The sequence below is a fragment of the Oncorhynchus gorbuscha genome, linkage group LG03, assembly GCF_021184085.1.
Source record: "Oncorhynchus gorbuscha isolate QuinsamMale2020 ecotype Even-year linkage group LG03, OgorEven_v1.0, whole genome shotgun sequence".
NCBI lineage: Eukaryota > Metazoa > Chordata > Actinopteri > Salmoniformes > Salmonidae > Oncorhynchus > Oncorhynchus gorbuscha.
Window position 1 is genome coordinate 384,775 of NC_060175.1, and position 25,037 is coordinate 409,811.

The 25,037-nt window shown below is 47.6% G+C and overlaps 1 protein-coding gene across 4 annotated transcripts in view; it reads left to right on the plus strand.

Moving 5' to 3' along the window:
- Window positions 1-2,830, plus strand: part of LOC124024026 (CCHC-type zinc finger nucleic acid binding protein-like) — a 45,157-nt gene extending 42,327 nt beyond the window's left edge. For 2 of the 4 annotated variants that reach the window (XM_046338136.1, XM_046338137.1), the window contains exons 5-6: window positions 1,334-1,461; window positions 1,857-2,830. In XM_046338136.1, coding sequence (XP_046194092.1) covers window positions 1,334-1,461; window positions 1,857-1,974 — 246 coding nt within the window. In that variant the 3' untranslated portion in view covers window positions 1,975-2,830. Of the gene's footprint in view, window positions 1-1,333; window positions 1,462-1,856 lie in introns of those variants that run through there. The other 2 variants (XR_006836900.1, XR_006836894.1) reach the window with 1 other exon arrangement.
- Window positions 2,831-25,037: the final 22,207 nt, after the last annotated feature.

Below are 25,037 nucleotides of genomic sequence, written 5' to 3' on the forward strand. Positions count from 1 at the left end.
GGGCGAGGCCGGTGTGTTTAGTAGTGTTAGAACTAGGGCGAGGCCGGTGTGTTGTAGTTTTAGAACTAGGGCGAGGCCGGTGTGTTGTAGTGTTAGAACTAGGGCGAGGCCAGTGTGTTTGAACTAGGGCGAGGCCGGTGTGTTTGTAGTGTTAGAACTAGGGCAAGGCCGGTGTGTTGTAGTTTTAGAACTAGGGCAAGGCCAGTGTGTTGCAGTGTTAGAACTAGGGCGAGGCCAGTGTGTTGTAGTGTTAGAACTAGGGCAAGGCCAGTGTGTTGTAGTGTTAGAACTAGGGCGAGGCTGGTGTGTTGTAGTGTTAGAACTAGGGCGAGGCCGGTGTGTTGTAGTGTTAGAACTAGGGCGAGGCCGGTGTGTTGTAGTGTTAGAACTAGGGTGAGGCCGGTGTGTTGTAGTGTTAGAACTAGGGCATGGCCGGTGTGTTGTAGTGTTAGAACTAGGACAAGGCCGGTGTAGTGTTAGAACTAGGGCGAGGCCAGTGTGTTGTAGTGTTAGAACTAGGGCAAGGCCAGTGTGTTGTAGTGTTAGAACTAGGGCGAGGCCGGTGTGTTGCAGTTTTAGAACTAGGGCAAGGCCATTGTGTTGTAGTGTTAGAACTAGGGCGAGGCCAGTGTGTTGTAGTGTTAGAACTAGGGCGAGGCCGGTGTGTTAGAACTAGGGCGAGGCCAGTGTGTTGTAGTGTTAGAACTAGGGCGAGGCCGGTGTGTTAGAACTAGGGTGAGGCCGGTGTGTTGTAGTAATAATAATAATATATGCCATTTAGCAGACGCTTTTATCCAAAGCGACTTACAGTCATGTGTGCATACATTCTACGTATGGGTGGTCCCGGGAATCGAACCCACTACCCTGGCGTTACAAGCGCCATGCTCTACCAACTGAGCTACAGAAGGACCGTAGTATTAGAACTAGGGTGAGGCCGGTGTGTTGTAGTGTTAGAACTAGGGCGAGGCCGGTGTGTTGTAGTATTAGAACTAGGGCGAGGCCGGTGTGTTGTAGTGTTAGAACTAGGGCGAGGTCTGTGTGTTGTAGTGTTAGAACTAGGGCGAGGTCTGTGTGTTGTAGTGTTAGAACTGGGGCTAGGCCGGTGTGTTGTTGTGTTAGAACTGGGGCGAGGCCGGTGTGTTGTGTTAGAACTGGGGCGAGGCCGGTGTGTTGTTGTGTTAGAACTGGGGCGAGGCCGGTGTGTTGTTGTGTTAGAACTGGGGCGAGGCCGGTGTGTTGTTGTGTTAGAACTAGGGCGAGGCCGGTGTGTTATAACATAATTATAACTATGGCTGGGTTGGCCACGTGACTGGAGACTTTTGTTATAATGCAGGTCTGTTATAACTGTGGCAAGGCTGGCCACGTGGCCCGAGACTGTGACCATGCCAACGAGCAGAAGTGCTACTCCTGTGGAGGTTTTGGACACATCCAGAAGGGCTGTGAGAAGGTCAAATGTTACAGGTGAGTTATCGCATATACACATCCAGAAGGACTGTTAGGTGAGTTAACACACAGGTACTGTGTGGGTTCAGGACCGGCCCACTCCCCTTCTGGTACAAAATTCTCTCCAATCTATCCTCTTTCTCACGGTCTCTATCTCCTATAAAGGAAAATATGCAAGTAAAAAACATTTTTCAGAACAAAACAAGGTAGTGAAGTGTTACTGGTGAGTCCTGGATGTGCTATCTCTGACCTGTCATTTTCTCCTAGGCTTGTTAAAAGCCACATGTTAAACATGCACAGATGCAGGACTGTGCTTTCTGAAGACTGACACACAGACTTATTACTGTGCTTCCATCTTGAAAACACTCCCTTGTCTTAGCTAAACCTCGTCTCTCTCCTCTGTCTCCCACCAGGTGTGGTGAGATCGGCCATGTTGCCGTCCAGTGCAGCAAGGCCAGCGAAGTCAACTGCTACAACTGCGGAAAGTCTGGTCACCTGGCTAAAGAATGCACCATCGAGGCCACGGCCTAGCACTCTGCTGCCTTCCTATGCCCCTCCCTTTTCACGTGGATGATTGTATTATTTTGTCTGAAACCTGCCCTCTGGCTACGGAGGTTGCTCCAAGACCAGTCTGCTGTAAAGTGCGGAATAATACACTTTCTGTATTTAATCCAAAATGTTTACTTTGGTAGAGGTTAATGTATAATGGTTTGCTAAAGAAGCCATTTTCCATGCCACTGGTGACAAGGGATGAGTTCTGAGTGGATCCTCCCTACCAGGTCCGGGGAAACCAGCCCTTGAGTCAGAATGAAAGTTTGTCGGAACTTTTTAGTTTTTTGGAACATAACGGACTTGACCTGAGACAGCAGCACCACCCAGTGGTCGTTATGGGTTCGCTCCGTCCGTCCGACAGCAGCATGCAGACAGACCAGGACCAAGCCCGTCACAACATGGTGTATGAATACAGACGGTCATAGCTAATTCACAAGAAAATACAAATATTTGTTTTTGTACAGTTAGCTGCTGAGTGTCAGAATCAGTCTTGATCCAGTAGTAAGTTGATGTGTGTTATATAACCATGGAAACGGATCAGAAAAAGAAAGGCTAAGAGAGAATGTTTTCACAAATCGAAATGTTATTTTTCTACAAAATAACACTTATAACAGTGGTTTTCCAACCTTTTTCAATCGGGCCCCCTTCCATAATTATTTTGGGGGTGGTGGGACGCTCCACGCCGACCCTCTCACACCCGACAGTTTAGGAACCACTGACTTGGACAACTGTAAAAATATATAATTTGCTTGTACTCAGTTTAAGTGGAAAGGTAATGCAACTGAAATCCTCCAACATAATGTAATTTTAATCACAATAAAGCGCAAGAAGGGAAGTTAGACTGAAATATTTTCTGAGTTGAATTGATCAGATTCCATCATTGCAATGTATTATTTTTATTCACATTGACAAACTACAAGCGTATCCAGTATTCAACATGTACCTCTCGGTGACGTTAGTGTAAAGCCAGCTATATCAGTTTCAGCAGCACCAGAGAGAGTACCTCCTAGGTGACGTTACAGTGTAAATACATTCGGAAAGTATTCAGAACCAACAACTTTTTCCAAATGTTGTTACGTTACGTTCTCATCTATGTACACAATACCCCATAATGACAAAGGAAGAAAAAAAATTGAATTCTTTGCAAATGTATAAAAAAAATGGAAAACACATTTACATAAGTATTCAAACCCTTTACTCAGTACTTTGTTAAAGTGCCTTTGGCTGCGATGATAGCCTCACGTCCCATGGGTATGATGCTACAAACTTGGCACACCTGTATTTTGGGAGTTTCTCCCATTCTTTGCAGATCCTCTCAAGCTCTGTCAGGTTGGATGTGGAGCGTCACCGTAAAGCTATTTTCAGGTCTCTCCAGAGATGTTTGATTGGGTTCAAGTCCGGGCTCTGGCTGGGCCACCCAAGGACATTGAAAAACTTCTCCCGAAAACCAATCCTGTGTCTTGGCAGTTTGCTTAGGGTCTTTGTCCTGTTGGAAGATGAACCTTCGCCCCAGTATGAGATCCTGAGCGCTCTAGAGCAGATTGTCAAGGATCTCTGTATTTTGCTCCGTTCATCTTTCCCTTGATCTTGACTAGTTTCAGTCCCTGCCGCTGAAAAACATCCCCACAGCATGATGCTGCAACCACCATGCTTCACTGTAGGGCTGGTATTGGCCAGGTGATGAGCAGTGCCTTGTTTCCCCCAGACGTGACGCTTGGCATTCAAGCCAAAGAGTTCAATCTTGGTTTCATCAGACCAGAGAATCTTGTTTCTCATGGTCATAGTCCTTTTAAGTGCAGGGTATTTATTTGTATTTTTTTTCAACTCTTTTTCTCCCCAATTTCGTGGTATCCAATTGGTAGTTAGTCTCGTCCCATCGCTGCAACTCCCGTACGGACTCGGGAGAGACGAAGTTCGAGGGCTGTGAATCTTCCGAAACACAACCCAGCCAAGCCGTACTGCTTCTTGACACAATGCCCGCTTAACCTGGAAGCCAGCCGCACCATTGTGTCGGAGGAAACACCTGGCGACCTTGTCAGCGTGTGTTGCACCCGGCATCACAGGAGTCACTAGCGACAAGAACATCCCTGCCACCAAACCCTCCCCTAACCCGGACGACGCTGGGCCAAACCCTCCCCTAACCAGGACGATGCTGGGCCAAACCCTCCCCTAACCCGGACGACGCTGGGCCAAACCCTCCCCTAACCCGGACGACGCTGGGCCAAACCCTCCCCTAACCCGGACGACGCTGGGCCAAACCCTCCCCTAACCCGGACGACGCTGGGCCAAACCCTCCCCTAACCCGGACGACGCTGGGCCAAACCCTCCCTAACCCGGACGACGCTGAGCCAATCCCTCCCCTAACCCGGACGACGCTGGGCCAAACCCTCCCCTAACCCGGACGACGCTGGGCCAAACCCTCCCCTAACCCGGACGACGCTGGGCCAATCCCTCCCCTAACCCGGACGACGCTGGGCCAATCCCTCCCCTAACCCGGACGACGCTGGGCCAATCCCTCCCCTAACCCGGACGACGCTGGGCCAAACCCTCCCCTAACCAGGACGACGCTGGGCCAATCCCTCCCTAACCCGGACGACGCTGGGCCAAACCCTCCCTAACCCGGACGACGCTGGGCCAATCCCTCCCCTAACCCGGACGACGCTGGGCCAATCCCTCCCCTAACCCGGACGACGCTGGGCCAATCCGTCCCCTAACCCGGACGACGCTGGGCCAATCCGTCCCCTAACCCGGACGACGCTGGGCCTAACCCTCCCCTAACCCGGACGACGCTGGGCCTAACCCTCCCCTAACCCGGACGACGCTGGGCCAAACCCTCCCCTAACCCGGACGACGCTGGGCCAAACCCTCCCCTAACCCGGACGACGCTGGGCCAAACCCTCCCCTAACCCGGCGAAGCATGTTGGTGACAGCACCATGCTGTGGGGATGTTTTTCAGCGGCAGGGACTGGGAGACTAGTCAAGATCAAGGGAAAGATAAACTGAGCAAAGTACAGGGAGATCCTTGATGAAAACATGCTCCAGGGTGTTCAGGATCTCAGACTGGGGTGAAGGTTCACTTTCAAACAGGGCAATGACCCTAAGCATGCAGGAATGGTTTCTGCACAAGTCTCAAAGGTGCTTCGACAAAGTACTAAGTAAAGGGTCTGAATACTTATGTAAATGTGATATTTTATTTTTAGCAAAAAATCTAAAAAACCTGTTTTTGCTTTGGCATTGTGTGTAGCTTGATGAGAAAAAACGATTTAATCCATTTTAAATGTAATGTAGCAAAATGTGGAAAAAGTGAAGCACAATAAATACTTGAACTCAGACCAGTTTCTCACTGTGTACACTTATATTCTCCCACGTCTTCCTTGTTTCGGTGTGTCGTCACGTTCTTGTTTGGCCATAGATGGCTATTACCACCTCATCACCCTCTACTGTCCCTGGGTAATGTTGTTTGGCCGTAGATGGCTATTACCACCTCATCACCCTCTACTGTCCCTGGGTAATGTTGTTTGGCCGTAGATGGCTATTACCACCTCATCACCCTCTACTGTCCCGTGGTAATATGAGGCATAACCGGCCAACTTTCCTGGCACAACCTGTTAAGCGAAACACGATGTGCGCAATCTCCTTGCGGATGTCCTGATTGCGCACGTCCAACAGAAAAGCTCATCTGTCAATGTGGCGGTTAAGTTAAAACGTTGTTCAGTTGGACACTAAGGAAATATCGACTGTGCTTGAGTACGGCAAGGGAAGTGTGTGATAATGAACGGAAAATAGTGAAATCAAAGAATGGAACAAAATGAGCAAAAGTTGTAGTAGAAGACAAGGACCGGTCCAATAGTGCGTTTCTTATTGGACATCATCCCAGAAACCCTAGACCCACTCCAAATCGCATATTGCCCCAACAGATCCACAGATGATGCAATCTCTATTGCACTCCACACTGTCCTTTCCCACCTGGACAAAAGGAACACCTATGTGAGAATGCTATTCATTGACTACAGCTCAGCGTTCAACACCATAGTGCCCTCAAAGCTCATCACTAAGCTAAGGATCCTGGGACTAAACACCTCCCTCTGCAACTGGATCCTGGACTTCCCGACGGGCCGCTCCCAGGTGGTAAGGGTAGGCAACAACACATCTGCTACGCTGATCCTCAGCACGGGGGCCCCTCGGGGTGCTTGCTTAGTCCCCTCCTGTACACCCTGTTCACCCACGACTGTGTGGCCAGGCACGACTCCAACGCCATCATTAAGTTTGCCGACAGTGATAGGCCTGATAGCCAGGGACACACTCCAACACTCATTTACTTATAGCCAGGGACACACTTCTACACTGACGTCATTTACAGATAGCCAGGGGCACATTATTCAGTTAGTCTGCCATATCAGAGGCAGTAGGGATGACCAGGGATGTTCTCCTGATAGGTGTGTGAATGGGACCATTTTCCTGTCCTAAGAATTTAAAATGTAACTAGTACCTTTGGGTGTCAGGGAAAATGTAGAAAGTACGTTATTTGCTTCAGGAATGTAGTGAAGAGGCAACAGTGTTGAAGATATGGCAGTGGTTGCATTACAACCAGTTGATAGGGTTTTAAGTCATTCGAGTGATCTGGATACACTCATTGTGAAGGTGGATTTTAGTGGTACCAAGGCCACGGTGAGGAATAGGACAGGTCAGTAGATCGGTCAGGAAGTGTGGTACCAAGGCCACGGTGAGGAATAGGGCAGGTCAGTAGATCGGTCAGGAAGTGTGGTACCAAGGCCACGGTGAGGAATAGGGCAGGTCAGTAGATCGGTCAGGAAGTGTGGTACCAAGGCCACGGTGAGGAATAGGGCAGGTCAGTAGATCGGTCAGGAAGTGTGGTACCAAGGCCACGGTGAGGAATAGGGCAGGTCAGTAGATCGGTCAGGAAGTGTGGTACCAAGGCCACGGTGAGGAATAGGGCAGGTCAGTAGATCGGTCAGGAAGTGTGGTACCAAGGCCACGGTGAGGAATAGGGCAGGTCAGTAGATCGGTCAGGAAGTGTGGTACCAAGGCCACGGTGAGGAATAGGGCAGGTCAGTAGATCGGTCAGGAAGTGTGGTACCAAGGCCACGGTGAGGAATAGGGCAGGTCAGTAGATCGGTCAGGAAGTGTGGTACCAAGGCCACGGTGAGGAATAGGGCAGGTCAGTAGATCGGTCAGGAAGTGTGGTACCAAGGCCACGGTGAGGAATAGGGCAGGTCAGTAGATCGGTCAGGAAGTGTGGTACCAAGGCCACGGTGAGGAATAGGGCAGGTCAGTAGATCGGTCAGGAAGTGTGGTACCAAGGCCACGGTGAGGAATAGGGCAGGTCAGTAGATCGGTCAGGAAGTGTGGTACCAAGGCCACGGTGAGGAATAGGGCAGGTCAGTAGATCGGTCAGGAAGTGTGGTACCAAGGCCACGGTGAGGAATAGGGCAGGTCAGTAGATCGGTCAGGAAGTGTGGTACCAAGGCCACGGTGAGGAATAGGGCAGGTCAGTAGATCGGTCAGGAAGTGTGGTACCAAGGCCACGGTGAGGAATAGGGCAGGTCAGTAGATCGGTCAGGAAGTGTGGTACCAAGGCCACGGTGAGGAATAGGGCAGGTCAGTAGGTCGGTCAGGAAGTGTGGTACCAAGGCCACGGTGAGGAATAGGGCAGGTCAGTAGATCGGTCAGGAAGTGTGGTACCAAGGCCACGGTGAGGAATAGGACAGGTCAGTAGGTCGGTCAGGAAGTGTGGTACCAAGGCCACGGTGAGGAATAGGACAGGTCAGTAGATCGGTCAGGAAGTGTGGTACCAAGGCCACGGTGAGGAATAGGACAGGTCAGTAGATCGGTCAGGAATCCTCCTGTGTCTCTGGAAAGGGAACATTTCACCACGAGACTGTAGTAAACGTGACTCTGTCTGGTAGAGAGAAAGGCTGTCTTTGTGTGGGGGCTGTATCCAGCTGGAACCTGATGGGGTCTTGTGACCTGATAGTAATGGGAGATGTGATGACAGACCATGTGTCGTGTATTAGTGCTGTATGATATTCTAAATATTCTATTCCTCTACGTCAGAGGTTCTCTACTTCAGATGTACTGTCCTCTAACGACCCACATGAGAAATGTACTGTCCTCCAATGACACAAATTAAGAATAAATAGTATGTGATTATACATTTTAACTCATAGCTCACGGCCCACCTCTCACATTCTCAGGGCCGACTTTGGGTCCCAAACCATAGTTTAAGATACCTTGGTCTACATGGACCACAGGACCTCTCCTAGCTCGAGGCTTTCTCCTGAGGTCAAAGGTAGTTGGAGAGTACTAGCATGACCCCTAATAATTTAGTCTCTCATTCATCCACTGGTTTGACCATTGAGTTGACAGCAGCAGTCAGTCAGTCAGTTAGTAGCATTATACCAGCAGCAGTTAGTAGGATTAGACCAGCAGCATTAGACCAGGAGCAGTCAGTCAGTAGCATTAGACCAGCAGCAGTCAGTCAGTAGCATTAGACCAGCAGCAGTCAGTCAGTAGCATTAGACCAGCAGTCAGTCAGTAGCATTAGACCAGCAGCAGTCAGTCAGTAGCATTAGACCAGCAGCAGTCAGTCAGTAGCATTAGACCAGCAGCAGTCAATCAAATCAAATCAAATCAAATCAAATTTTATTTGTCACATACACATGGTTAGCAGATGTTAATGTGAGTGTAGCGAAATGCTTGTGCTTCTAGTTCCGACAATGCAGTGATAACCAACAAGTAATCTAACTAACAATTCCAAAACTACTGTCTTATACACAGTGTAAGGGGATAAGGAACATGTACATAAGGATATATGAATGAGTGATGGTACAGAGCAGCATACAGTAGATGGTATCGAGTACAGTATATACATATGAGATGAGTATGTAGACAAAGTAAACAAAGTGGCATAGTTAAAGTGGCTAGTGATACATGTGTTACATAAGGATGCAGTCGATGTTGTAGAGTACAGTATATACATATGTATATGAGATGAATAATGTAGGGTAAGTAACATTATATAAGGTAGCATTGTTTAAAGTGGCTAGTGATATATTTACATCATTTCCCATCAATTCCCATTATTAAAATGGCTGGAGTTGGGTCAGTGTCAATGACAGTGTGTTGGCAGCAGCCACTCAATGTTAGTGGTGGCTATTTAACAGTCTGATGGCCTTGAGATAGAATCAGTAGGATTAGACCAGCAGCAGTCAGTCAGTATCATTAGACCAGCAGTCAGTCAGTAGCATTGGACCAGCAGCAGTCAGTCAGTAGCATTAGACCAGCAGCAGTCAGTCAGTAGCATTAGACCAGCAGCAGTCAGTCAGTAGCATTAGACCAGCAGTCAGTCAGTAGCATTAGACCAGCAGCAGTCAGTCAGTAGCATTAGACCAGCAGCAGTCAGTCAGTAGCATTAGACCAGCAGCAGTCAGTCAGTAGGATTAGACCAGCAGCAGTCAGTCAGTATCATTAGACCAGCAGTCAGTCAGTAGCATTGGACCAGCAGCAGTCAGTCAGTAGCATTAGACCAGCAGCAGTCAGTCAGTAGCATTAGACCAGCAGCAGTCAGTCAGTAGCATTAGACCAGCAGCAGTCAGTCAGTATCATTAGACCAGCAGTCAGTCAGGTAGCATTGGACCAGCAGCAGTCAGTCAGTAGCATTAGACCAGCAGCAGTCAGTCAGTAGCATTAGACCAGCAGCAGTCAGTCAGTAGCATTAGACCAGCAGCAGTCAGTCAGTAGCATTAGACCAGCAGCAGTCAGTAGCATTAGACCAGCAGCAGTCAGTCAGTAGCATTAGACCAGCAGCAGTCAGTCAGTAGCATTAGACCAGCAGCAGTCAGTCAGTAGCATTAGACCTGCAGCAGTCAGTCAGTAGCATTAGACCAGCAGCAGTCAGTTAGTAGCATTAGACCAGCAGCAGTCAGTAGTATTAGACCAGCAATCAGTCAGTAGCATTAGACCAGCAGCAGTTAGTCAGTAGCATTAGACCAGCAGCAGTCAGTCAGTCAGTAGCATTAGACCAGCAGCAGTTAGTAGCATTAGACCAGCAGCATTAGACCAGCAGCAGTCAGTCAGTAGGATTAGACCAGCAGCAGTCAGTCAGTAGCATTAGACCAGCAGCAGTCAGTCAGTAGCATTAGACCAGCAGCAGTCAGTCAGTAGCATTAGACCAGCAGCAGTCAGTCAGTAGCATTAGACCAGCAGCAGTCAGTCAGTAGCATTAGACCAGCAGCAGTCAGTCAGTAGCATTAGACCAGCAGCAGTCAGTCAGTAGGATTAGACCAGCAGCAGTCAGTCAGTATCATTAGACCAGCAGTCAGTCAGTAGCATTGGACCAGCAGCAGTCAGTCAGTAGCATTAGACCAGCAGCAGTCAGTCAGTAGCATTAGACCAGCAGCAGTCAGTCAGTAGCATTAGACCAGCAGCAGTCAGTCAGTATCATTAGACCAGCAGTCAGTCAGTAGCATTGGACCAGCAGCAGTCAGTCAGTAGCATTAGACCAGCAGCAGTCAGTCAGTAGCATTAGACCAGCAGCAGTCAGTCAGTAGCATTAGACCAGCAGCAGTCAGTCAGTAGCATTAGACCAGCAGCAGTCAGTAGCATTAGACCAGCAGCAGTCAGTCAGTAGCATTAGACCAGCAGCAGTCAGTCAGTAGCATTAGACCAGCAGCAGTCAGTCAGTAGCATTAGACCTGCAGCAGTCAGTCAGTAGCATTAGACCAGCAGCAGTCAGTTAGTAGCATTAGACCAGCAGCAGTCAGTAGTATTAGACCAGCAATCAGTCAGTAGCATTAGACCAGCAGCAGTTAGTCAGTAGCATTAGACCAGCAGCAGTCAGTCAGTCAGTAGCATTAGACCAGCAGCAGTTAGTAGCATTAGACCAGCAGCATTAGACCAGCAGCAGTCAGTCAGTAGGATTAGACCAGCAGCAGTCAGTCAGTAGCATTAGACCAGCAGCAGTCAGTCAGTAGCATTAGACCAGCAGCAGTCAGTCAGTAGCATTAGACCAGCAGCAGTCAGTCAGTAGCATTAGACCAGCAGCAGTCAGTCAGTAGCATTAGACCAGCAGCAGTCAGTCAGTAGTATTAGACCAGCAGCAGTCAGTAGTATTAGACCAGCAGCAGTTAGTCAGTAGCATTAGACCAGCAGCAGTCAGTCAGTCAGTAGCATTAGACCAGCAGCAGTCAGTCAGTAGCATTAGACCAGCAGCAGTCAGTTAGTAGCATTAGACCAACAGCAGTCAGTAGCATTAGACCAGCAGCAGTCAGTCAGTAGTATTAGACCAGCAGTCAGTCAGTAGCATTAGACCAGCAGCAGTTAGTCAGTAGCATTAGACCAGCAACAGTCAGTAGCATTAGACCAGCAGCAGTCAGTCAGTAGCATTAGACCAGCAGCAGTCAGTCAGTAGCATTAGACCAGCAGCAGTTAGTAGCATTAGACCAGCAGCATTAGACCAGCAGCAGTCAGTAGCATTAGACCAGCAGCAGTCAGTCAGTAGCATTAGACCAGCAGCAGTCAGTCAGTAGCATTAGACCAGCAGCAGTCAGTAGTATTAGACCAGCAGTCCTTCTGCTGGTCTAATAGCTCAGTTGGTAGAGCATGGCACTTGTAACGCCAGGGTAGTGGGTTCGATTCCCGGGACCACCCATACGTAGAATGTATGCACACATGACTGTAAGTCGCTTTGGATAAAAGCGTCTGCTAAATGGCATACATATATATATATATAGTCAGTCAGTAGCATTAGACCAGCAGCAGTCAGTCAGTAGCATTAGACCAGCAGCAGTCAGTCAGTAGCATTAGACCAGCAGCAGTCAGTCAGTAGCATTAGACCAGCAGCAGTCAGTCAGTAGCATTAGACTAGCAGCAGTCAGTAGCATTAGACCAGCAGCAGTCAGTCAGTAGCATTAGACCAGCAGCAGTCAGTCAGTAGCATTAGACCAGCAGCAGTCAGTAGTATTAGACCAGCAGTCCTTCTGCTGGTCTAATAGCTCAGTTGGTAGAGCATGGCACTTGTAACGCCAGGGTAGTGGGTTCGATTCCCGGGACCACCCATACGTAGAATGTATGCACACATGACTGTAAGTCGCTTTGGATAAAAGCGTCTGCTAAATGGCATACATATATATATATATATAGTCAGTCAGTAGCATTAGACCAGCAGCAGTCAGTCAGTAGCATTAGACCAGCAGCAGTCAGTCAGTAGCATTAGACCAGCAGCAGTCAGTCAGTAGCATTAGACCAGCAGCAGTCAGTCAGTAGCATTAGACTAGCAGCAGTCAGTAGCATTAGACCAGCAGCAGTCAGTCAGTAGCATTACACTTCCGGCGCCGACAGAGATGGCCGAAGCGGTCTCCTGGTCAGGCTCCGGAGACGGGCACATCGCACACCACTCCCTAGCATACTACTCGCCAATGTCCAGTCTCTTGACAACAAGGTTGATGAAATCCGAGCAAGGGTAGCATTCCAGAGAGACATCAGAGACTAATGTTCTTTGCTTCACGGAAACATGGCTCACTGGAGAGACGCTATCCGAGGCGGTGCAGCCAGCTGGTTTCTTCACGCATCGCGCCGACAGAAACAAACATCTTTCTGCTAAGAAGAGGGGCGGGGGCGTATGCCTTATGGTTAACGAGGCATGGTGTGATCATAACAACATACAGGAACTCAAGTCCTTCTGTTCACCTGATTTAGAATTCCTCACAATCAAATGGGTTAGGGTTAGGGTTATCTACCAAGGGAATTCTCTTCGATTATAATCACAGCCGTATATATTCCCCCCCAAGCAGACACATCGATGGCTCTAAACAAACTTTATTTGACTCTATGTAAACTGGAAACCACATATCCTGAGGCTGCATTCATTGTTGCTGGAGATTTAACAAGGCTAATCTGAAAACAAGACTCCCTAAATTGTATCAGCATATCGATTTTGCAACAAGGGCTGGTAAAACCTTGGATCATTGCTATTCTAACTTCCTAGACGCATATAAGGCCCTCCCCTGCCCTCCTTTCGGAAAAGCTGACCACGACTCCATTTTGTTACTCCCTGCCTACAGACAGAAGCATAAACAAGAAGCTCCCACGCTCAGGTCTGTTCAACACTGGTCCGACCAATCTGATTCCACGCTTCAAGACTGCTTCCATCACGTGGACTGGGATATGTTCCGCACTGCGTCCAACAACAATATTGATGAATACGCTGATTCGGTGAGCGAGTTCATTAGAAAGTGCATTGAAGATGTCGTTCCCATAGCTACGATTAAAACATTCCCAAACCAGAAACCGTGAATTGATGGCAGCATTCCCGTGAAACTGAAAGCTCGAACCACTGCTTTTAACCAGGGCAAGGTGACTGGAAACATGACCGAATACAAACAGTGTAGCTATTCCCTCCGCATGGCAATCAAACAAGCTAAGCGTCAGTATAGAGACAAAGTAGAGTCGCAATTCAACGGCTCAGACACAAGAGGTATGTGGCAGGGTCTACAGTCAATCATGGATTATAAAAAGAAAATCAGCCCCGTCACGGACCAGGATGTCTTGCTCCCAGGCAGACTAAATAACTTTTTTGCCCGCTTTGAGGACAATACATTGCCACTGACACGGCCCACAGCCAAAACATGCGGACTCTCCTTCACTGCAGCCGACGTGAGTAAAAAATTTAAACATGTTAACCCTCGCAAGGCTGCAGACTCAGACGGCATCCCCAGCCGCGCCCTCAGAGCATGCGCAGACCAGCTGGCTGGTGTGTTTACAGACATATTCAATCAATCCTTATCCCAATCTGCTGTTCCCACATGCTTCAAGAGGGCCCTATCCACATCGACGGGACAGTAGTGGAGAGCGTAGTAAGTTTTAAGTTCCTCGGCGTACACATCACAGACAAACTGAATTGGTCCACCCACACAGACAGTACCGTGAAGAAGGAGCAGCAGCACCTCTTCAACCTCAGGAGGCTGAAGAAATTCGGCTTGTTACCAAAAGCACTCACAAACTACTACAGATGCACAATCGAGAGCATCCTGTCGGGCTGTATCACCGCCTGGTATGGCAACTGCTCCGCTCACAACCGTAAGGCTCTCCAGATGGTAGGGAGGTCTGCACAACGCATCACCGGGGGCAAACTACCTGCCCTCCAGGACACCTACACCACCCGATGTCAGAGGAAGGCCATAAAGATCATCAAGGACAACAACCACCCGAGCCACTGCCTGTTCACCCCGCTATCATCCAGAAGGCGAGGTCAGTACAGGTGCATCAAAGCAGCAACCAAGAGACTGAAAAACAGCTTCTATCTCAACGTGGGAAAACCTGCTAAATCGGCAGTGTATCAAATACTTGTTCTCCCCACTGTATATAAAATATCCCCATAGTCAAGTAAAGGCATAAATGTAGCTGCCTCCTAACTTCAAAAGAAAAACAGGCCTTATTCCTAAAATAAAATCCCAATTTCAGCTTCAATTTTTTTGTAAGTTGTTGAATATGCAATATCATCAATTAAAATTCCAAGATATTTACATAAGGTTACAACCTCAATCTCCTTGCCCTGACAGGTGGTAATAGGTGAAAGGTTCAGAGGTCTATTTCTTGCATTAGAAAACACCATTAGTTTAGTTTTGTCAGTAAAAAAATTTTGAGGATAAGCTTCAATTGACACAAGGTATGTTGAACAGTATAAAATCAGTTTGCATGTTCTGGAAAGCTTTTGAAGAGACAAGGCACAACAGTAAATAACAGTGGCCATGCACACCTCCAGCATAAAAATGAAGTTGTGCATTTTGGACATTTTTGTCTAAATCATTTAAATAAATGGTGAATAAGAGAGGACCAAGTACAGAGCCTTGGGGCACACCATTCAAGACAGACAATTCAACAGACATAAGCCCATCAAATTGAGTGCACTGAGTTCTATCAGACAGCTAGTTAGCAAACCATGCAACTGCATGCTCCGAAAGACCTACACTCGACAATCTCTGCCTTAGTATAGCATGATCAACTGTATCAAAAGCCTTAGAGAGGTCAATAAAAAGTGAGACACAGTGCTGTTTTTTGTCAATGGCTTCAGTGATATCATTTAAAACCTTCATGGCTGCTGTAATTGTGCTATGTTTCTTCCTGAAGCCTGATTGGTACATTGATAAATAGAGTTAGTAAATAAAAACTATTTTAGCTGTTCACTTACAAGGGTTTCAAGTATTTTCACCAGGGGTGAAAGCTTTGAGATTGGCCTATAATTATTTAAAAGAGTTGGATCTCCCCCTTTTGAAAGTGGTAGGACAAATGCTGATTTCCAGATCTTTGGAATTTCATTACATTCCTGGTTTAGATTGAACAGAGATGTAAGTGGTTCGGCTATGAAATCAGCTGGTAGATTTAAAAAGCAGGGATCCAAAAGATCAGGACCTGCAGGTTTTCTCTGATCTAAGGATTTCAGGGCTTTATGTACCACCTGCACTGAGAATGGCAAAAAGCTAAACGTTTGACCAGCTCTCACTGGTTCATCCACACAGGGTTGTACAGAGACAGAGGACACTGAATCAAACAGCCTACCAGATGATACAAAGTGCTCATTGAAACAATTCAGCATTTCAGTTTTGTCATATACAGCAACAGAGGCCTTCAAAACACATGACGATAATTCATTAACATGTTACCAGACATAGACTTAATAGCCTTCCAAAACTTTCTAGGGTCATTCAGGTTATCAGTGGTAACAGACATAAAATATTCAGACTTGGCCTTCCTGAGAAGAAAAGAACACTTGTTTCGTAACTGTCTAAAAATAAGCCAATCAGCATCAGAACATGATTTCCTTGCTTTAGCCCAGGCTAGATTAAGGTTGTGAATAATACAAGACAGCTCAGAAGAAAACCATGGATTAACCCGCCCTTTAACCCTGAACCTGCGGAATGGGGCATGTTTGTTTACTATTTGGGAAAAACCACCATGAAATAATTTCCAGGCAGTTTTCACATCAGGGATAAGCTCAGTCTTGCTCCATTCAAAATAAAACAAATCATGAAAGAAAGCCTGCTCATTAAAACACTTCAAATTTGTCTTACGAATAAAACGTGGGTTTGTTTTAGGAACCTTAGTATTTCTAACAGCAACAACAGCACAATGGTCACTTAAATCATTACAAAAAACACCAACTGCAGAATATTTATGTGGAACATTTGTCAATATCAAATCAATCAGGGTAGATTTATCTGGGCTTTTAAGATTTGGGCGAGTGGGTGAGTTAATCAACTGGGTAAGATTCATAGAAATACAAAACATTTTTAAATCATCAGACACCGGCTTTAACCAACACCAATCAAGATAATTTCACTGTAAAGAAGTTTACACATAAGGTGCGTCAAAGAAGAAAACGCATCACCAAGAGCAGACGGGGGTTTTTAACAGCCAATCACAGTTATAGAGAGCAGAGGGGGGTCTATAACAGCCAATCACAGTTATAGAGAGCAGAGGGGGGTCTATAACAGCCAATCACAGTTATAGAGAGCAGAGGGGGGGTTTTAACAGCCAATCACAGTTATAGAGAGCAGAGGGGGGTCTATAACAGCCAATCACAGTTATAGAGAGCAGACGGGGTTTTTTAACAGCCAATCACAGTTATAGAGAGCAGACGGGGGTTTTTAACAGCCAATCACAGTTATAGAGAGCAGAGGGGGTCTATAACAGCCAATCACAGTTATAGAGAGCAGAGGAGGGTCTATAACAGCCAATCACAGTTATAGAGAGCAGAGGGGGGTCTATAACAGCCAATCACAGTTATAGAGAGATCCTTTGAAACCTCAATAATCAAAGCAAGAAATTCCGACTGTTTACAAATAGTTTCAGACTTTGCCTCACTTACAGGGAATTTAGTTTTTACATATATAGCCACACCCCCACTTTTCTTAAAACCCAATCAGTGCGATAAACATTGTAACCACTTATACAAATATCCTTATCAAAAACAGACTTGCTGAGCCAGGTTTCAGAAAACACAATTACATCAGCATCAGTTGATTTAGCCCAAATCCTAACCTCATCAATTTTTGACAACAGGCTGTGTACATTTAAATGAAAAATACCAAAATGTAAAATCAGAGGGGGTTTGTAGACATTGCATATCAGGGCCAGGGTTAGGTTGCAGGGGGTATGGAGACATATCAGGGCCAGGGTTAGGTTGCAGGGGGTATGGAGACATATCAGGGCCAGGGTTAGGTTGCAGGGGGTATGGAGACATATCAGGGCCAGGGTTAGGTTGCAGGGGTATGGAGACATATCAGGGCCAGGGTTAGGTTGCAGGGGGTATGGAGACATATCAGGGCCAGGGTTAGGTTGCAGGGGGTATGGAGACATATCAGGGCCAGGGTTAGGTTGCAGGGGTATGGAGACATATCAGGGCCAGGGTTAGGTTGCAGGGGTTTGGAGACATATCAGGGCCAGGGTTAGGTTGCAGGGGGTATGGAGACATATCAGGGCCAGGGTTAGGTTGCAGGGGGTATGGAGACATATCAGGGCCAGGGTTAGGTTGCAGGGGTATGGAGACATATCAGGGCCAGGGTTAGGTTGCAGGGGGTATGGAGACATATCAGGGCCAGGGTTAGGTTGCAGGGGTATGGAGACATATCAGGGCCAGGGTTAGGTTGCAGGGGTATGGAGACATATCAGGGCCAGGGTTAGGTTGCAGGGGGTATGGAGACATATCAGGGCCAGGGTTAGGTTGCAGGGGTATGGAGACATATCAGGGCCAGTGTTAGGTTGCAGGGGGTATGGAGACATATCAGGGCCAGGGTTAGGTTGCAGGGGTTTGGAGACATATCAGGGCCAGGGTTAGGTTGCAGGGGTATGGAGACATATCAGGGCCAGGGTTAGGTTGCAGGGGTTTGGAGACATATCAGGGCCAGGGTTAGGTTGCAGGGGGTTTGGAGACATATCAGGGCCAGGGTTAGGTTGCAGGGGGTATGGAGACATTGCATATCAGGGCCAGGGTTAGGTTGCAGGGGTATGGAGACATATCAGGGCCAGGGTTTGGTTGCAGGGGGTATGGAGACATATCAGGGCCAGGGTTAGGTTGCAGGGGTATGGAGACATATCAGGGCCAGGGTTAGGTTACAGGGGTATGGAGACATATCAGGGCCAGGGTTAGGTTGCAGGGGGTATGGAGACATATCAGGGCCAGGGTTAGGTTGCAGGGGGTATGGAGACATTGCATATCAGGGCCAGGGTTAGGTTGCAGGGGGTATGGAGACATATCAGGGCCAGGGTTAGGTTGCAGGGGGTATGGAGACATATCAGGGCCAGGGTTAGGTTGCAGGGGTATGGAGACATATCAGGGCCAGGGTTAGGTTGCAGGGGTATGGAGACATATCAGGGCCAGGGTTAGGTTGCAGGGGGTATGGAGACATATCAGGGCCAGGGTTAGGTTGCAGGGGGTATGGAGACATATCAGGGCCAGGGTTAGGTTGCAGGGGGTATGGAGACATATCAGGGCCAGGGTTAGGTTGCAGGGGGTATGGAGACATATCAGGGCCAGGGTTAGGTTGCAGGGGGTTTGGAGACATATCAGGGCCAGGGTTAGGTTGCAGGGGGTATGGAGACATATCAGGGCCAGGGTTAGGTTGTACGTTACCTGATATCAACAACAGATGAATAACTAGGCACCTCGGTTTAATAACCTTGAACGGCTTCTCTTTTTTAAGAGACCTACCGCAAGCGAATTCTACAAGTGAGTTTCCAGATAATACAAAACCATTAGACTTTGGTAGTGGCACAAATTCGTACTGTTCACATCATGCCACAAATGGATTGGTACTTGGACGAGTGGACCAAGTGAAAAAGAGCGAGTTCCTGCAGACAAAATGTCAAATGGAGAGGAGAGCACATTGTCAAATGTACTCACGCAACGAAAATGTTCATTTTCTCCAGAGTTCAGTAAAGTCAGTGTACAAAGCAATACCACGAAAACTGGCCAACGAAGGTAAGGGGAGAGAGAGACAGCGTGTATGTACTGCTACTACCACCACTACTGATACTACTACAGCTAATAATACTACTACCACTACTACTACTGCTACTACCACCGCTACTACTACTACTACTACTGCTAATACTACTACTACTACTACTACTGCTAATACTACTACTACTACTACTACTACTACTACTACTGCTAATACTACTACTACTACTACTGCTACTACCACCGCTACTACTACTACTACTACTGCTAATACTACTACTATTACTACTACTGCTAATACTACTACTACTACTACTACTGCTAATACTACTACTACTACTACTGCTACTACCACCGCTACTACTACTACTACTACTGCTAATACTACTACTATTAATACTACTGCTAATACTACTACTACTACTGCTAATACTACTACTACTACTACTACTACTACTACTACTGCTAATACTACTACTACTACTACTGCTACTACCACCGCTACTACTACTACTACTACTACTGCTAATACTACTACTATTAATACTACTGCTAATACTACTACTACTACTACTACTGCTACTACTACTACTACTACTACTGCTACTACCACCGCTACTACTACTACTACTGCTATTATTACAATCATTCAGCAGATGTCACAAAGCACTTATACAGAAACCCAGCCTAAACCCCTAAAGAGCAAGCAATGCAGATGTAGGAAAAACTCCCTAGAAAGGCAGGAACCTAGGAAGAAACCTAGAGAGGAACCAGGTTCTGAGGGGTGGCCAGTCCTCTTCTGGCTGTGCCGGGTGGAGATTATAGGAGTACATGGCCATTAAGGCCAGATTGTTCTTACATTTACATTTACATTTAAGTCATTTAGCAGACGCTCTTATCCAGAGCGACTTACAAATTGGTGCATTCACCTATGACATCCAGTGGAACAGTCACTTTACAATAGTGCATCTAAATCTTAAAGGGGGGGGTGAGAGGGAATACTTATCCTATCCTAGGTATTCCTTAAAGAGGTGGGGTTTCAGGTGTCTCCGGAAGGTGGTGATTGACTCCGCTGTCCTGGCGTCGTGAGGGAGTTTGTTCCACCATTGGGGGGCCAGAGCAGCGAACAGTTTTGACTGGGCTGAGCGGGAGCTGTACTTCCTCAGTGGTAGGGAGGCGAGCAGGCCAGAGGTGGATGAACGCAGTGCCCTTGTTTGGGTGTAGGGCCTGATCAGAGCCTGGAGGTACTGAGGTGCCGTTCCCCTCACAGCTCCGTAGGCAAGCACCATGGTCTTGTAGCGGATGCGAGCTTCAACTGGAAGCCAGTGGAGAGAACGGAGGAGCGGGGTGACGTGAGAGAACTTGGGAAGGTTGAACACCAGACGGGCTGCGGCGTTCTGGATGAGTTGAAGGGGTTTAATGGCACAGGCAGGGAGCCCAGCCAACAGCGAGTTGCAGTAATCCAGACGGGAGATGACAAGTACCTGGATTAGGACCTGCGCCGCTTCCTGTGTGAGGCAGGGTCGTACTCTGCGGATGTTGTAGAGCATGAACCTACAGGAACGGGCCACCGCCTTGATGTTGGTTGAGAACGACAGGGTGTTGTCCAGGATCACACCAAGGTTCTTAGCGCTCTGGGAGGAGGACACAATGGAGTTGTCAACCGTGATGGCGAGATCATGGAACGGGCAGTCCTTCCCCGGGAGGAAGAGCAGCTCCGTCTTGCCGAGGTTCAGCTTGAGGTGGTGATCCGTCATCCACACTGATTTGTCTGCCAGACATGCAGAGATGCGATTCGCCACCTGGTCATCAGAAGGGGGAAAAGAGAAGATTAGTTGTGTGTCGTCTGCATAGCAATGATAGGAGAGACCATGTGAGGTTATGACAGAGCCAAGTGACTTGGTGTATAGCGAGAATAGGAGAGGGCCTAGAACAGAGCCCTGGGGGACACCAGTGGTGAGAGCGCGTGGTGAGGAGACAGATTCTCGCCACGCCACCTGGTAGGAGCGACCTGTCAGGTAGGACGCAATCCAAGCGTGGGCCGCGCCGGAGATGCCCAACTCGGAGAGGGTGGAGAGGAGGATCTGATGGTTCACAGTATCGAAGGCAGCCGATAGATCTAGAAGGATGAGAGCAGAGGAGAGAGAGTTAGCTTTAGCAGTGCGGAGCGCCTCCGTGATACAGAGGAGAGCAGTCTCAGTTGAATGACTAGTCTTGAAACCTGACTGATTTGGATCAAGAAGGTCATTCAGAGAGAGATAGCGGGAGAGCTGGCCAAGGACGGCACATTCAAGAGTTTTGGAGAGAAAAGAAAGAAGGGATACTGGTCTGTAATTGTTGACATCGGAGGGATCGAGTGTAGGTTTTTTCAGAAGGGGTGCAACTCTCGCTCTCTTGAAGACGGAAGGGACGTAGCCAGCGGTCAGGGATGAGTTGATGAGCGAGGTGAGGTAAGGGAGAAGGTCTCCGGAAATGGTCTGGAGAAGAGGGGAGGGGATAGGGTCAAGCGGGCAGGTTGTTGGGCGGCCGGCCGTCACAAGACGCGAGATTTCATCTGGAGAGAGAGGGAGAAAGAGGTCAGAGCACAGGGTAGGGCAGTGTGAGCAGAACCAGCGGTGTCGTTTGACTTAGCAAACGAGGATCGGATGTCGTCGACCTTCTTTTCAAAATGGTTGACGAAGTCGTCTGCAGAGAGGGAGGAGGGGGGGGGGATTCAGGAGGGAGGAGAAGGTGGCAAAGAGCTTCCTAGGGTTAGAGGCAGATGCTTGGAATTTAGCGTGGTAGAAAGTGGCTTTAGCAGCAGAGACAGAGGAGGAAAATGTAGAGAGGAGGGAGTGAAAGGATGCCAGGTCCGCAGGGAGGCGAGTTTTCCTCCATTTCCGCTCGGCTGCCCGGAGCCCTGTTCTGTGAGCTCGCAATGAGTCATCGAGCCACGGAGCGGGAGGGGAGGACCGAGCTGGCCTGGAGGATAGGGGACATAGAGAGTCAAAGGATGCAGAGAGGGTGGAGAGGAGGGTTGAGGAGGCAGAATCAGGAGATAGGTTGGAGAAGGTTTGAGCGGAGGGAAGAGATGATAGGATGGAAGAGGAGAGAGTAGCGGGGGAGAGAGCGAAGGTTGGGACGGCGCGATACCATCCGAGTAGGGGCAGTGTGGGAGGTGTTGGATGAGAGCGAGAGGGAAAAGGATACAAGGTAGTGGTCGGAGACTTGGAGGGGAGTTGCAATGAGGTTAGTGGAAGAACAGCATCTAGTAAAGATGAGGTCGAGCGTATTGCCTGCCTTGTGAGTAGGGGGGGAAGGTGAGAGGGTGAGGTCAAAAGAGGAGAGGAGTGGTAAGAAGGAGGCAGAGAGGAATGAGTCAAAGGTAGACGTGGGGAGATTAAAGTCGCCCAGAACTGTGAGAGGTGAGCCGTCCTCAGGAAAGGAGCTTATCAAGGCATCAAGCTCATTGATGAACTCTCCGAGGGAACCTGGAGGGCGATAAATGATAAGGATGTTAAGCTTGAAAGGGCTGGTAACTGTGACAGCATGGAATTCAAAGGAGGCGATAGACAGATGGGTAAGGGGAGAAAGAGAGAATGACCACTTGGGAGAGATGAGGATCCCGGTGCCACCACCCCGCTGACCAGAAGCTCTCGGGGTGTGCGAGAACACGTGGGCGGACGAAGAGAGAGCAGTAGGAGTAGCAGTGTTGTCTGTGGTGATCCATGTTTCCGTTAGTGCCAAGAAGTCGAGGGACTGGAGGGAGGCATAGGCTGAGATGAACTCTGCCTTGTTGACCGCAGATCGGCAGTTCCAGAGGCTACCGGAGACCTGGAACTCCACGTGGGTCGTGCGCGCTGGGACCACCAGATTAGGGTGGCCGCGGCCACGCGGTGTGGAGCGTTTGTATGGTCTGTGCAGAGAGGAGAGAACAGGGATAAACAGACACATAGTTGACAGGCTACAGAAGAGGCTACGCTAATGCAAAGGAGATTGGAATGACAAGTGGACTACACGTCTCGAATGTTCAGAAAGTTAAGCTACGTAGCAAGAATCTTATTGACTAAAATGATTAAAATGATACAGTACTGCTGAAGTAGGCTAGCTGGCAGTGGGTGCGTTGTTGACACTACACTAATCAAGTCGTTCCGTTGAGTGTAATAGTTTCTGAGGTGCTGCTATTCGGGGGCTAGCTGGCTAGCTAGTAGTGTTGTTTACGTTACGTTGCGTTAAAAGAACGACAATAGCTGGCTAGCTAACCTAGAAAATAGCTCTAGACTACACAATTATCTTTGATACAAAGACGGCTATGTAGCTAGCTATGTAGCTAGCTACGATCAAACAAATCAAACCGTTGTACTGTAATGAAATGAAATGAAAATGTGATACTACCTGTGAATGCGACCGGGTTGTTGAGTTCTATTCAGTAGACGTTGGCTAGCGTTGGCTAGCTGTTGGCTAGCTAGCAGAGTCTCCTACGTTAAGGACGACAAATAGCTGGCTAGCTAACCTCGGTAAATTAAGATAATCACTCTAAGACTACACACTCCAAACCTAAACAACACAATTATCTTCTTCAAGATGTTCAAATTTTCATAGATGACCAGCAGGGTCAAATAATAATCGCAGTGGTTGTAGAGTGTTCAACATGTCAGTACCTCAGGAGTAAATGTCAGTTGACTTTTCATAGCCGATCATTCAGAGGTTGAGACAGCAGACGCGGTAGAGAGGACTCACCCTGTGTGCAATAATTTTGTTCAAAATAATTTTTTTAATGACTACCTCATCTCTGTACCCAGAGATCTCAACCCCATAGAAAATCTTTGGAGGGAGTAGAAAGTCCGTGTTGCCCAGCAACAGCCCCAAAACATCACTGCTCTAGAAGAGATCTGCATGGAGGAATGGGCCAAAATACCAGCAACAGTGTGTGAAAACCTTGTGAATACTTACAGAAAACGTTTGACCTCTGTCATTGCCAACAAAGGGTATATAACAAAGTATTGAGATAAACTTTTGTTATTGACCAAATACTTATTTTCCACCATAATTTGCATATAAATTCATTAAAAATCCTACAACGTGATTTTCTGGATGTTTTTCTTCTCATTTTGTCTGTCATAGTTGAAGTGTACCTATGATGAGAATTACAGGCCTCTCTCATCTTTTTAAGTGGGAGAACTTGCACAATTGGTGGCTGACTAAATACTTTTTTGCCCCACTGTATATCTAGTATTATAAACCAGGTAGTTGGGCTCCTGGATGCTGATTGGCTGAAAGCCTTGGTATATCAGACAATATACTATGGGTATGATGCTGATCTCTGTTTCATGTACAGAATCACATCGTGTCATGATGTAACAAAATGTAAACTTTCTACAATAGACTCCATAGTGGTATACTGTCGTTAAATGCTCTCGTTTTCTTCTGAATAAAAATGGTCCATCAATCTGTTCTATCCTGGATAGCATTGACTCTAGCAGTCCCATTCATGAACAGTTCCATGTTTCTGCTTTAGACCCACACGCTTCCCATCATCCTCTACTGACCTGTGTGTGTGTATCTTATTAACAGTAAATTGGAGGCAGGCTGGTTCATGTGACAGTGGGACCGGGAGGTTCAGGAATCTTAGTCACACTCTCCCCATCAAGACTCAATCTAGTTTTTAGTGATGAAGAATAACCCTGTTATAATCTAGTGGCTAGTTAGGAAGAAAAACCCTGTTCTAATCTAGTGGTTAGTGAGGAAGAAATAACCCTGTTCTCATCTGTTAGTGATGAAGAAATAACCCTGTTCTAATATAGTGGTGAGTGATGAAAAAATAACCCTGTTCTAATCTGTTAGTGATGAAGAAATAACCCTGTTCTAATCTGAAAGTGATGAAGAAATAACACTGCCCTAATCTGTTAGTGAGGAAGAATAACGCTGTTCTAATCTAGTGGTTAGTGATGAAGAAATAACCCTGTTCTAATCTGTTAGTGAGGAAGAATGACCCTTTTCTAATCTAGTGGTTAGTGATGAAGAAATAACCCTGTTCTAATCTAGTGGTTAGTGATGAAGAATAACCCTGTTCTAATGTAGTGGT